This window comes from Poromitra crassiceps (genome assembly GCF_964638095.1).
Source record: "Poromitra crassiceps genome assembly, chromosome: 6".
Classification (NCBI taxonomy): Eukaryota; Metazoa; Chordata; class Actinopteri; order Beryciformes; family Melamphaidae; genus Poromitra; species Poromitra crassiceps.
This window is the reverse complement of record NC_139627.1, coordinates 14,487,991-14,502,449: the sequence shown is the minus strand read 5'-3', so window position 1 is coordinate 14,502,449 and position 14,459 is coordinate 14,487,991. Positions and strand designations below refer to the sequence as shown.

At 40.4% G+C, this 14,459-nt stretch overlaps 1 protein-coding gene across 1 annotated transcript; it reads right to left on the bottom strand.

The window, feature by feature from the left end:
- Positions 1-999: 999 nt before the first annotated feature.
- Positions 1,000-7,954, bottom strand: LOC310777725 (progesterone receptor-like; the record flags this gene model as incomplete). The annotated part of the gene is made up of 8 exons (XM_083638096.1): positions 1,000-1,896; positions 2,241-2,392; positions 3,148-3,278; positions 3,451-3,595; positions 4,459-4,764; positions 5,432-5,548; positions 7,118-7,227; positions 7,611-7,954. The coding sequence occupies 8 exons, from the start codon at positions 7,952-7,954 to the stop codon at positions 1,741-1,743; spliced, it is 1,461 nt and encodes a 486-aa protein (XP_083494222.1). The 3' UTR covers positions 1,000-1,740.
- Between the last annotated feature and the right edge of the window lie 6,505 nt (positions 7,955-14,459).

Sequence of the window (14,459 nt, the reverse complement as noted above, 5' to 3'; positions counted from 1 at the left end):
TCCTTTTTACTCAATGAGGCTGTGTACACAGGGCGCCTCAGCGTGAACCTTGCGCGTACCCACGCCTTGCCTGACCTGCGCCGATTTGATCGTTTAGGCGTGAGTTCTATTTTCAAGCCGACTAGGCGCGTGAAGGCAGGCTTCTTCTGTCAAGCCATGAAGGAAAAAAGCGACAATATCCGTGGGAAATGGCAAACGCAACTGAATTTCAAAATAAAATGGAGTGTTGAGCAGAGAGAGAGAGAGAGAGAGAGATTGACGGGTGGCTATCACGTGGGGCTTTCTCCCCGTCGGTAAACACGGGGTCCACCCGCTATGCCGACCACCCGCAATGCCGACCACCCGCAATGCCGACCTTAGGTTTAGGGGTGGGGGTGGGAGAGGTTAGGTTTTGGGTTAGGGTCTGGGGGAGGTTAGGTTTAGGCATGGCTTGGGGGGAGGTTAGGTTTGGCGTGGGGGCTGGGAGAGGTTAGGTTTTGGGTTAGGGTCTGGAGGAGGTTAGGTTTAGGCATGGGGGGAGGTCAATAGCACATTAAATATATCCGATTTATTTTACCTACCCATGATAATTCTGGACCACACCCACACGTGACAAAAAAGAGAGAGAGAGAGAGAGAGAGAGAGAGAGAGAGAGAGAGAGAGAGAGAGAGAGAGAGAGAGGAGAGGTGCTTGTGACTCGGCTCAGGTGAACCTGGAATAGGCGTGCAGTGTGATTGCAAAAGCGCGTGATAGGTTCACGCCCAGCTCAAGGTCTGTAGGCGTAGGCGTGGGTTGAGGCAAGGCAAGGCGTAGGTGCCCTGTGTGAACGTAGCGTTACCTGATTCTGTCTCGTCAGGTTAGGATAGCATAACTTTGTAAGTGGAATATTGGTATAGGCTGCAGAAACACATTTTTTTTCCCACCGTTCCAGAAATGTGAGCCTGAATGGATATGGCCCAGCGGGGTCACCGGCAATTTATTAAATAATTTAAACAACAGCCTTTAAACAGCAAATGGCCAATCTTTATTACTTTGACACAAACATAGAAATGAGAGGCAGTACAGAGTAAGATGAAGTAAAATATTGCAGAATAATTTGGTATAAAGTTGTACTAAGAGAGCTCTGCTTTTTGAAAACACCTCTTCACTTCAGCCTCCTCCAGTTGGAAGGTACCGTATAGCGTCGCACCATCTCCAGCTGTTTAAAGTCTGACTTAACTGATCTCTTTTTCGTCCCTTCTAAATGTTTTAAAATCTGTCCCATTTTTGTCGTCTCTGCAGAGATGCCAAGGCGATGTGCTCCTGTGAGGCCGGACACAGCCATGAGCTCAGCTTCCCCCAGGGGGCACACTTCTCAAATGGTGAGCTCAGCCACATAAACAAGATGCTTCAACTGATAGTTACTTTGCTATATGAAAATATCAACGATCGCCAGTTCGATACAAACACATGATCAGTCCTCAACAACTAATAAAAGCTGTAGCTACTAAGCTATGGAATGGGGAATCTGCCTTACACAGAAGAGCTTTAATGATTGATCCCTCTAAATTAGTAATCTGCTAAAAAGTGCACATTTTAAAGTCCTAGGAACATGTTTCTGTCTCGTGTCAGTCGAGAGAAAAGGCTAAAGAGCATTTAGAGGCAATTTGGCAAAGTATAGATAACTGAAAACATTGGTGAAATGTATGAAGAATCTGGTAACTGTGGGTTGAATCATCCAGTCACAAGACGGTGTAACGCTTGGAGTTTGCGTCAGCGCCATCACTTGGTGTGGAACAGGAGGAGCCTCACCATGCCGGCCAGGACATTGGGAAGCTGGGAGACAATGATCTCTGACATCAACTCTGGGAACTCCACCTTCATGGCGTCGGCCTGGATGTAGGTGTTCAGGCAGGACAGGTTGACCTTCTTCACTATCTGTCCGAAAAGAGACAACCATGTCATTCTTTTTCTTGCATAATGTCGCAGTCGAGCGGAAACCTTGTATCTCCGAATTCGTCCATTTTCAATTTCACATAAAATGGTTTTAGTGGGTACCCAAAAATAACCTGTGAACGTTTCAGGTGCTTTGGCCCAGCGAAATATGTTATATTACTGGTTATTAATGTTATTATTACTATTATTATGTTAAAAGGTGGATGTTTTTTCTTCTTTGTGAACAAATGCTTTTTTGGAGATACAAGTGTTTCCGCCCACCAGTGATGTTGAGACACAAATGAATCACAGTTTTGATACTCTGCCCACCAGGGAACTGGCGGTACCTCGTGTATGGCGTCCATCAGTTTGGTGAGGTGGTAGAAGCGCTGGGAAGTGGCCACCATGCACTGACCCTTCATGACCTTGTTCAGCTCCCGGATGTAGTTCTGTCTCATCTCTTCAAATGCGGCCTGGCTCTTCAGCCCCTCCAGAGGCACTGACAGCACATGGGACAATTGGTTAGAAGAGAGTAAAAATACTAATTTCTCCCAAATATCATGCCATCCCATATATCCCATATCATATTCATCCCACGGCGCTGGGCCAGCCGGGGTCAGGGCATGGCAAAGTCAAGACAATCACTCACTCAGTCAATCAGTCATGGACGTTCAGTGAATTTAGTGGGGAAAGGGCCATAGTTAGCTAAGGACAGGAAGGTGGTAGAGAGTGGGGATTTGAGGGGTGAGTAGGATTACTGGCTCGGGGGATATGGGTGGTGGGAGGGGGTGAGGAAAAAGGGGCCACACGGGGGTGGTGCCGTGGGCTTAAAGGTTTGGACTTGTTAAATGTAGAGAAGTAGATTGTGTTTCAGTAAAGGCTATCAGTGGCCAAGGATGTCTGATAATTATTTTTATAGATGGAATAAGCCACTTTACTTTTATTTTGTTAAAAGTAACAGGCGAGCTTATCCCCAAATGTTTTGTTTTTGTTTTGTTGGGTAAGAGTGTAAAACTGACTTGATAACATAAATCCTGTCAAGGTGCAGTCATCCTGCACAACACAACACAACACAACACAACACCCTTTTTGTGCTGTGCTACAGTAAATTGCCATGAAAGTTTCATTTCTCTGCTTGCAACTATTTATAAATGATATTTCAAACCGGGAAGTGAACATGGAGTGACTCAAGTCAGCTGGTGTCTGGTGCTGAATCACAAAGGAAGTTTTTTCTTTTTTCTTTCTTTTTCTTACCCATGTTGAGTAATATTATGGCTTTCATGCAGAGGAACTCCTCGCGGGTAACTTGAAGATTTGAGAACTCCTGGGGGATGAACTGCATCGCCAAGCAAACGTCGTAAATCGGAGATCTCCTCATTTGCTCCCTGACAGGAAAACACAAATGTTTATCTTCATGAACAAAACAAAGAAGGCTCTTTCACATGCAAAGACTTTGTTTGGTGAATAAATGCATCATGGCGTCATGTTGAAATGGTAAAATGTTAACCAGTTAATTAAAGCCTAATTGAAATCCCCCGTGTGCTGGATGTTACTTACTGGCTGAGGATCATATCAGGGGCAAAGTATAAACATTCACTGGTCAGGTTCTGATAGGTCCTCCACCCAAGAGAGAACACCATCAGGTTCATCCAGGAGTACTGGATGAGGTCAATCTGATCGTTGATGTGCAGGTCACGAAATCCTTTCAAACAAAAAACAAAACGAATTCAATTTAAGATCAACATTTAATTTTGATCCCCTTTTAGGGGGAAAACACTCGCCACTCGCCACTGACTAAAATAGCAGTAAAAAAAAAAAATCTATAGAAAAATAACAGAATTAATTTTGTTTATAAATGACCCAAAGACACGACAAAATATTTCAACTCGGCCTCCCATAGAATGTGCAAGACACGTGGGGAAATCATGCTATTCTCCCCCAGAGCAGGTGCCCCCCCGACCAAGCAGAGGAGGCACTGGAGGCCAGAAGTCATATCCCACCCGCAGACATGGCCAATTGTGTCTGTACGAATGTCTGACCAAGACGGGAATTGAACCCGGGTCTTTGCGGTGGTAGGCGAGTGCTTCTACCTCTACACTACAGAGACGCCCCTAATGTCTCAACTTCTGAGGAATTAAGAAAAACAGCCTTGTTTTTAGCTTGATGGCAATGTGTGTATGATTTTATATAGTGGATTTTTATTTGGTTTCATCAAACCAAGAGGTCAGAGAATTTCCTTCTGAAAATCACCCAAATTGGAGTTACGTGGTTCAAGGACAGCAGCTCCTTTCTTGCACCCTTGTTGTATCTAGGTCAGGCCCATTGGTTTCCCAGTTAGTGGCTAGAGTTTATGTGCCATAGTTTTTAGAAAATCTCTTTGTAATCAATATTTTTTATAAGAATCAACCCACTTTTAGACCACGTCTGCTACATCCGATATTTATTCCTTTATAAAGCGCATTGCCTTGTGTCTCAGCCAGAGTTTGGGGCTGAGACCTTCAGCGAGGTTGCCCATGGTGACAGGCTGCAGTGACCCTGAGGTGCGCGTAGAGGGCCGTTTGTTACCTGGCAGAGACTTGGACCACCTGACCATCCACAGCAGCTGCCTCTCGCACAGCCTGTTGAGGCTGTTGAGCAGAAGATGGGGCACGTCGGGCTGGGAGTTGTCGTAACCGGAGTACACCACCTCCGGTTCGATGTTTTGCAGAATGCTGATGGTCTGTGGCGAGAGCTGGACTTCACGGATGCCAGGCGTGCAAGACATGGAGGTCAAGGCTTGGCTGTCGCCGGACATGGACAAGTGGGATTGGAGCATCATGGACGGGGCCAAACCCAAGACCTTCAAGGCCCCAAAGCGCTTCAGCTTCCTGCCTGTGACATGGATACAAGGTCTAGTCAGATTTCACGAGGGCAGTGGTGGAAAGTAACTAAGTACATTTACCCAAATACTATGCTTAAGTACAATTTTAAGGTACTGGCACATTACATGAGTATTTCCATTTTGTGAGACTTCATACCTTTACTGATGGCTGTAGTTCATTACCTTTCAGAATAAGGTTTTACATGCAAAACATATAATAAGCTAATAAAATATGTTCCATTGTTAGTGTTTAAACCACACAACACAACAGTGGAATAGCCTACTTCTTAATGCATCAATAATTTAATACAATGAAAGGGACATTTTTACTTTTGCTACATTTTACTGGTAATACTTGTATACTTTTACTTAGGTAAACATTTGAATGAATAACTTTTACTTTTGATTAAGTATTTTTCCATAGTATTGCTTTTACTTAAGCAAATGATTTAAGTTATTTTTCCACCCATGAATGAGGGAGAGTGAACTGTGTGCCTATAGCACTTGACATAGCCTCAGTATTTGAGTTTCCCAAGTCACATAGAATACACATAGCAATGAATGCTAATAATGATTCTCATTGGTATTAGCCAATAACTGATCTAATCTCTGCCTCCATTTAAGTGAGGTCGACTCGGGACATTAGCTCATACACCAAGAAATCCAGCTGAATGGTACCTCCAAGCATCATCCCTGCTTGATAGCACTTTCGCAGGCGACATGCGCGGCAATTTCTCCTCCGGATTTTATCCACAATGCAGTCATTTCGTCCGGCACAATGGTAACTATGGGGACCTGTTCAGCAAAAGAGACACAATACACGGTCATTAGTGACGCTTTGGTTTTCAAATATGGAGAGGAGAGAGGTATTTGCTACATCATGAAAAGAAAGGAGATGTGTGGAATATTGGTCATGGATTCTCCACTCCAGAGTGAAGCAGAGTCTTGGAGGGAGAATATTAGATAGAGGCAAGGCTGTGAGGACAGAGTGACACGGCCGTGGTGAGACACAGTGGCTCTTATAATAATATAAGTTACGGTGTGGACCAGTGATGTCATTTGTGCATGAATGACATCACTGGTCCACAGCTTTACACAAATCAACTCTCAATAACTGTCAAACTAAATGAACGTCTGCAAAACTGTTTACACTTTTCGGATATGTGTAAGATTATGTGCAAAATAAATCAGCATTGAAAATCGGTGGAGTCCTGCTATTAAAGATTGATGGTTAAAAAAGTAACTAATACTGCAAGTAGTTTTTTTAGAAGAGTACTTTTTTACTTTTACTGAAGTATTTTTTTAACACAAGTTACATTTTTACTTGTATTGAGTAATATTTCAGTAATGTAACAGTAATTCTACTTGAGTACAGACTTTCAGTACTTCTTCCACCACTGGACAACACATATCTTGGGCAAGGAACATGACTTAGGTAGCTACATTTTATTCTGCTGTAGAAATCACAAATGAGACTGCTTGCCATCACAATTTCACCAATCTGGGAACCCAACGGTAAAAAAAAACTATCCCCCGCAATGCAAGTCGAAAGTCTGTCTCGAGAGATTACAATTTCACAAGCTCTCCATCCAAATTGTTATTTGTGCTTTGCAGTGTTGGGCAAGTTACTTTCAAAATGTAATATACTACATATTACTAGTTACTTTCATTTGAAAGTAATAAGTTACTTTACAATATTATTGTCTGTGTAGAGTAACTCGTTACTTATTACACTACTTTTGCATTACTTTCACGAAAACAACAGCAGTAGCAGAATGACATCGCTGCCCTGGAACCATCCCGAAAAATAATGTCAACCGTCTTGAAGTCAGTGTAAACAATCCAACATTGTAAATGTTATTCTTTTCCTTTGTTATTGACATCTATAGTGGTTATTTGCATAAAAACACACAGTTTGATTAGGAAATGATTGTATCTTTTTTAAATATGTGCTTTGATTAAAAAAAAAAATCAATTTGTAACTTGAGTTACTTGACAAAGTAACTCAAGTAACTAATATTACTGAAATCCTATAAGTAATAAGTTATATTACTGAGATACTGCTAAAAGTAATAGCCTATATTACATGTAATATGTTACTTTTGTAATGAGTTACCCCAACACTGGTGCTTTGTAACTACCTGTTATTACATGTTTAGAATGTTGCAAGACAATGCCATTGCTTGAAAGATTTGTCTCAGAAATAAACAGAATTCTCCACAGCCAGACATTGTGGTAGGCTATAAGCATATTTTGCCCCATGCCCCCATCCCAATAACTCTCCATTCTTTTTCGCTTTTTTCCCCATAAGTGGGCGAAAATATTGTGTTAGTATCATGTAGGCCTAGTAATTAATTTACTCACCTTCAACTGCTCTTCTAAAAAAGTCTTTACAGCTCCCACAGGTCAAGACACCATAGTTGCATCCAGAGGCCTCATCCCCGCAGATCATGCACTGTCTCTGAGGTGGCATACTGAAGGTACAAATAAAGACAAGTAGGCTACATCACATTATGAACATAACTTGTGAATTGCAAAAGAGTAAAAAAGAAAAAAAGAGCATCTTCGCATCTTAGCATGTCATTTAATCTAGGCTACTACTGAGTCTTAAAAAAGAATAATCTTGAAATAGGTGGTGGGGGGGGGGGGGGGGGGGGGGCTACAGTAGTTGTAATTATAAAGTTATATCTGCGATGAGCATCAAATAGCCTATTTTACATAGCCTAGCTGACATAGCCTAACTGTTAGTTTCTATTTTAGCCACAAATATTTCTTGAAATGAATCCTTAATGCCTAACATAATAATTCCGAGTGAATGAATGAATTCATGATAAATCAATTATTGATGAGTAATTACCCGGGCAATGCAGTGTAAGAGGTGTTCCCCTGGGACAAGGCTGCTGGCGTTTGGATCCCCTCATAGGCGCTGTGTGGCGTGGGCCAGGGGCATGCCATCAGCCAACGCTGTAAGGCGTGTGTGGAGACGCCGGAGTCGGTCCCCTGCTCCGGCTGCACCAGGAGAAAGTTGGGGGGAATTTGAGGAGCGGCTGCTGCCGGCGTGAAGACCGTGGTCTCTCCGTCCCCAAAGCACACGTCGAGAGCAGACATGCGCGCTGGCAGGTCGAAGCTCGGGCACGGCGTGTCCATGATCAGAGAGGGCTCATTCTCATCTTTAATGAACTTACACGCTTCACTGCTCATGCCCGGACCGTGCTCTTATACTCGAGCAAAGCTCCGTGGGGGTGGGGCCCCGCGAGTCTCCGTGATGCCTGGACGCTGACCTTTCCGAAACCCTCCTCCCCTGCTGTAAGAGCTACATCAGCATCAGGTGCTGGGGTGACACAGTCAAGATTGTGAAACATTGGCTCTAACTTCCTCTTAAAGATGATGAATATCGAAACTCAATTCATCCTGTCTGGCTCTGTGGGTGTGAAGAACAGACAGTGCATTCGATGGCTTGAGACAATAATTAGAAAGTCTGTTACCACACTGGGGTTCAGGGAAATGCTGATGCAAGTTAAAGGGAGGTATTGGCTGGACTTAGCCTACCTAATCATATCGAGCAATACAAATATTCGTAGGTTTAGGTCTGAGTGACAAAATCTCATCAAATGGGGGTCCATGGCCCTAACAGCAGGAAGTTTATTCGCAAGGGTGACTGTAGCCCAGACCTGGGCATTATATGGCCCGGGGGCCAGATGCAGCCCTCATGATGGTTCTGCCTGGCCGGGGAGGTCTAAGACAAACCACACCATATGAGGCTAAAAACATCAATGAGATGACATACATTTGCTGTTTGGAGTGATTTGCAATATAATAAATGCTATAGAATAAGTGCACAGCATGTTTTCTATAAGTTAATGTAGTTATAAAATTAGAGCTTTTGGCATGACGTTTTGGCCCCCGGCAACAATCTGGGTTTCTCATGTGACCCACAGTCACATGAGACTGTGTGTGGGTGTAACTAACTACTACAGGGTGGGACGTTTACTTGGTGACAAGGCGATGGTCCAACACTCTCATCTTCCTGTTGCCTCAACTATGGAAACAGAAAAAAGAAGTTTGTTGTATATTATAAAACAAACATGCTTTTAGTGCCAAATTAAAACTGCAATGTTTAAATATGACACAAGGGGGCCCTGTAACTCTGTTCCAAACTCTATTTTATATGGACTTTGATTTATATTCATCTAATATGGTGGTGATTTCTGAGGTGGTACTTATAAAAAGGTTGAGAACCACTGATCTAATGAATGGAGTAAATTCCTTGTTTTAAATGTCTAGTCAGTCTAATGATCATATGATGAAAACAGTGGCCATTAGTTAGTGGTCCATCTTCACAAAACTGATTTCATACGAGACGTGAGTCAGCATGATGCTTCAACCATGATGCTTCAACCATGCAGTCACCCAAGAAGGAGACCTGGTTATACATATCCAGCATCAATAGCACATTAAATATATCCGATTTATTTTACCTACCCATGATAATTCGGGACCACACGTGACAAAAAAAAACCTCGAGAGAGAGAGAGAGAGAGAGAGAGAGAGAGAGAGAGAGAGAGAGAGAGAGAGAGAGAGAGAGAGAGAGAGAGAGAGAGAGAGAGAGAGAGAGAGGCGCTTGTGACTCGGCTCAGGTGAACCTGGAATAGGCGTGCAGCGTGATTGCAAAAGCGTGCGATAGGTTCACGCCCAGCTCAAGGTCTGTAGGCGTAGGCGTGGGTTGAGGCAAGGCAAGGCGTAGGTGCCCTGTGTGAACGTAGCGTTACCTGATTCTGTCTCGTCAGGATAGGATAGCATAACTTTGTAAGTGGAATATTGGTATAGGCTGCAGAAACACATTTTTTTTCCCACCGTTCCAGAAATGTGAGCCTGAATGGATATGGCCCAGCGGGGTCACCGGCAATTTATTAAATAATTTAAACAACAGCCTATGAGAATAACTGTAAATTTAAGCCTGTCTTACACACAGGAAAGATGGTATGGGGAAATTGTGTCACTGAGGGACTGAAGATATGCTAGCTTAAATATATATAAATTCGTTCATTTAAATTACAAAAAGGGGGTTGGGGGGGGGGTCAATTGAGAGAGGAAAGATACATTTATTTTCTCTTATCAAAAGAGCTGCAACTTTGAGAGTTGCAAATGCACGTAGTGCTAACCCAGAGAGAACTCGCCACATCTCTCTGTCACTTTTTTTTTTTTTTTTTTTTTCTTTGTTCGTTTGGAGTGGTAATTTGGGGGTTAAAATTGGAGGTCACACATATATAGGGAAGGGGGGTGTTGTTTTTTTGTTTCTTTCTATTTGTTTATTCCTAGGTTGGTATGAGCTGATAAAGCAGCTTGTGAGTTTCAGCTATGAAGGATATAAGCTCATATTCAGCCGGGAGGAGGCAGTTTTGGGAAGGAGTTTTGGTTTATTTGAAACGCAGCAGTATTGGAGATGGATTAAGTTGGTCTGTTCATGGTTGGTTTATCAACTACATATTCCATGGTAAAATAAATATGAAGAAATTATGAATAAGGTGATAATTGGATCTTACAATGTGCATGGTTTAAACCATCCAATTAAAAGAAAGAAAATATTAAATCAACTAAAGAAATTAAAATGCTCAATTGCTTTGATACAGGAAACTCATTTATCGGAGGAAGAGAATGAAAAGTTAAAAAGGGAATGGGTAAATCAAGTATACTATGCATGTTATGGCAAGAAAAGGGGGGTTACTATACTAATTCACAAATCAGTCCCATTTGTTCTTGAGAGTATCACTAAAGATGTAGAAGGAAGATATGTTATGATAGTGGGTACTATAGGAGATACTGTTATGACAATTGTAAATGTCTATGCCCCGAATGAAGATGATGCTATGTTTTTTAAAACCATAGCAAATGTAATAGTTAGCAAGGGGAGAGGGACGACGTTAATAGGAGGAGATTTTAATGTTGTCCAAAATGGTCGAATGGACAGGTTGCCCTCAGAACATGGCCCAAGATCTAAAAAACATCGAATGCTTGGTAATATGATTGAAGAATTGGGATTGATTGACCCATGGAGAGACAAAAATCCTCAAAAAAGAGATTTTACTTTCTACTCTAATCCACATAATAGTTATTCAAGAATTGATTTTTTCCTGGTATCAAAGCAACATATGCATAATGTACTGGACTGCAGAATTGAATCCATAACTATAAGTGATCATGCTCCGGTTGTACTTACTATGGATATGGGAGGTGAAACATTCTTTAAATATTGGAGACTGAATACTTCGATTCTATCAGATAAAGGAATAGTAAATGAACTTAGAAAAAATATTGAAGAGTATTTTCTGATAAATGACAACAATGAAGTTACACCCTCAATTCTATGGGAAGGCTGTAAAGCAGTTACCCGGGGGAAAATGATAGAAATATCATCGAGAATGAAGAAAATTCAGTTAAAAAAACAGAAGGAACTTGAAGAGAGAATTAACAACTTGGAGAAAGAACATAAAATGACATCTAAAAATAAAACACTCTTGGAATTGAAAGAAACTAGACAGAGACTAGATGAACACTTAACATATAAGGCAGAAGGTGCTATTCGTTTCTCTAGACAGAGGTTTTATGAAATGGGTAACAGAGCTAGTCGCTTATTGGCTTTTCAATTAAGAAAGACCCAGTCAAGTAGACTGGTGGCAAAAATAACCCATCCACAATCTAAGGAATCTTTGACATCACCAAAAGATATAGCAGAAGCTTTTGGAGCTTACTTTAAGGACATATATGCAGATTCAGACTCCACCTTAATAGAAAAGGAAAATAAAGATTTCTTTTCAAAAATATACTTACCATCACTGACAGAGGAAGAGGCATTTGATATGACAAAGCCTGTAACACACCAAGAAGTTATGAAAACTATAACTTCCTTGAAAAATAATAAATCACCAGGAACAGATGGAATGCCAGGAGAATTCTACAAACTTTTCTCCGAACAGATTACACCAATACTAGTGAAAGTCTTTAATTATGCATTGTCAAAAGGAGACCCTCCAAGAACATGGTCTGAAGCTATTATTTCTGTGTTGCACAAAGAGGGCAAAGACCCTATACATTGTGAGGGATATAGACCAGTTAGTTTGTTATGCAATGATTTGAAAATATTAACCAGTATCTTGGCACAAAGAATACAGAAAAAAATAGCTAAATTAATTAATCCGGACCAAACAGGATTTGTTCCATTTCGACAGGGAGCAAATAATATAAGAAGAACTATAAATATCATATCAAGAGCCCAAAATAATAAACAAACATCTCTAATACTTAGTCTTGATGCCCAAAAAGCATTTGATAGGGTTAAATGGAGTTTTTTATATGAAACACTACACGTTTTTGGATTCAATTCTGCCTTTATCAACTGGATAAAAATCATTTATAATGATCCAAAATCACGTATTAGAGTGAATGGATGTTGCTCGGATTTCTTCCCTATTAGAAGGGGGGTGAGACAGGGGGATTGTCTTAGCCCTCTACTGTTCGCTCTGAGTATTGAACCGCTGGCAGAGACTATAAGACAAAATACAGAAATTTGTGGAATAACTGATGATGGACATAAAGAACACAAAACCTCGCTATTTGCGGATGATTTACTTGCCTTTATCAGCAAACCTTCATCTTCTATACCTGCTTTGTTGAAGGACTTAAATGATTATGGAAAAATTTCAGGTTTTTTGATCAATGAAACTAAATCTGTTGCAATGATGCTTTCGGGAGAGAGGCCAAGTGGACTAGAGGAAAGAGTTAAATTTCAATGGACCAAGAAAGGTTTCCGATACTTAGGAGTGATATTAACACCATCAACATCCCTTTTATTTAAGGCCAACTATGACAAATTGATTTCAGAGATAAGACGAGACTTGAAAAAGTGGGAGCTCCTGCCTCTGACATTAATGGGTAGAGTGGAAATTACGCGAATGAATGTACTGCCACGCTTGCTTTTCTTATTTCAATCACTTCCAATGAATATTACAAAATTTGTTTTTAAGACCTTAGACAAGATGATTTCAAATTTTGTTTGGCAAAATAAAAAGGCAAGAATAAGTTATAAAAGGTTACAAAGTTCTAAAGGAGATGGAGGTTTAAATTTACCTAATATGTTACATTTCTACTGGGCAGCACAACTTAAAACAATAATGTCATGGATTACAGAAGATAAAGACTCCATTTGGGTGGAAATGGAACAGAACTCTTCTCCAGTACCACTAGGCTCTCTACCATTTATGAGCCAGAAAGAATGGAAAAAACTAAGAATAAAAAATGAATGGGTAGAGAACACTTTGAAAATATGGACAAAAATACGGTCTAAGTTAAGATTGTCAAACTCAATATCAAGAGCTACTAAAATTGCATTAAACCCAGACTTTCAACCAGCCAGTTTGTATACAGGCTTTAAGAAATGGATGGATAGGGGACTGGTGTATATTGGCCAACTATTCGATGGGCAAACACTAAAATCATTTGAACAAATTAGTGAGGAATTTAATCTACCTGCCCAAGATCATTATAAATTTCTACAAGTTAGACATTATCTCCAGAAAAACAAGGAATGGGAAAATATATTAAGGGATCCATCAAACATAGAACAACTCATTATAAGAGGGGAGGAAGAAAAACTTAAGAAAGGAATTATTTCAAAATTCTACAAAGCATTGCAACATGATTTAAGGGAGAAAGATTGGGACAGCAAAAAAAGATGGGAACTGGAATTGAATAGTGTAATCTCTGAAATTGAATGGGATGAAGCGTGTATGTCTGGTCATAAACTAACAAACAGTCCAAACTGGAGGGAGTTTGACTGGAAGGTCAAAAATAGGTATTTCAGAACTCCTGCCATAATGGCTAAATATGGAAAATCATCAGGATTATGTTGGAGGGGTTGTGGCCAACAGGGAGACCTTTCACATATACTATGGGCTTGCCCTAAGCTGCAGGGGTACTGGGAGGATGTGAAAAAGGAAATAGAACGCATTTTGAATATAAAATTAAATCTTGATCCAAAACTATTTATCCTAGGCATCCCAACAGAAACTCCAATGGAAAAAAAGAAATTGTATTTATTGAGGACCATGCTCTTGATAGCTAAGAAAAATATTACTGTCCTATGGTTGCAGCCACAACCCCCGAACATAAAACAATGGAAACAAAAGGTGAATGAGGTGTCCATCATGGAAATGATTACAGCTAAAATACAATTTAAAATGGACAACTTTAGTGATATATGGTCATTATGGACATCAGGTAGGTCAGAAATGACGACTGAATAAAGACAAGGGTTTAATGAAATACTTGTATGTTGGTGGAATAAGACCTGTATGTTTTGTGATGGAATGTGAGTTACTGAAGTAATGGTTGTGATAGACATGAAGTTGTTTCCAACAATTGATCAGCAATCAAACATGGAAAGGTGTTGCGTTTCATCTATATATTTTGTTTTGTTTGTTTTTGTTTTGTCACTGTTGGTGATGTTTCTGTATTCTTGTTGTTGGTTTTTGTTTTGTTTTGTTTTGTTTTGTTTTGTTTTGTTTTGTTTTGTTTTTGTTTATACATGTTGCTGAGTGTTTTGTCTATATATATGAAAAGGCATAAATAAAAAGTAAAAAAATAAATAAACAACAGCCTATGGGTTCGTTTTCTATAGTTTGTTTTTAGTAGATAAATACATGTCTGTTAA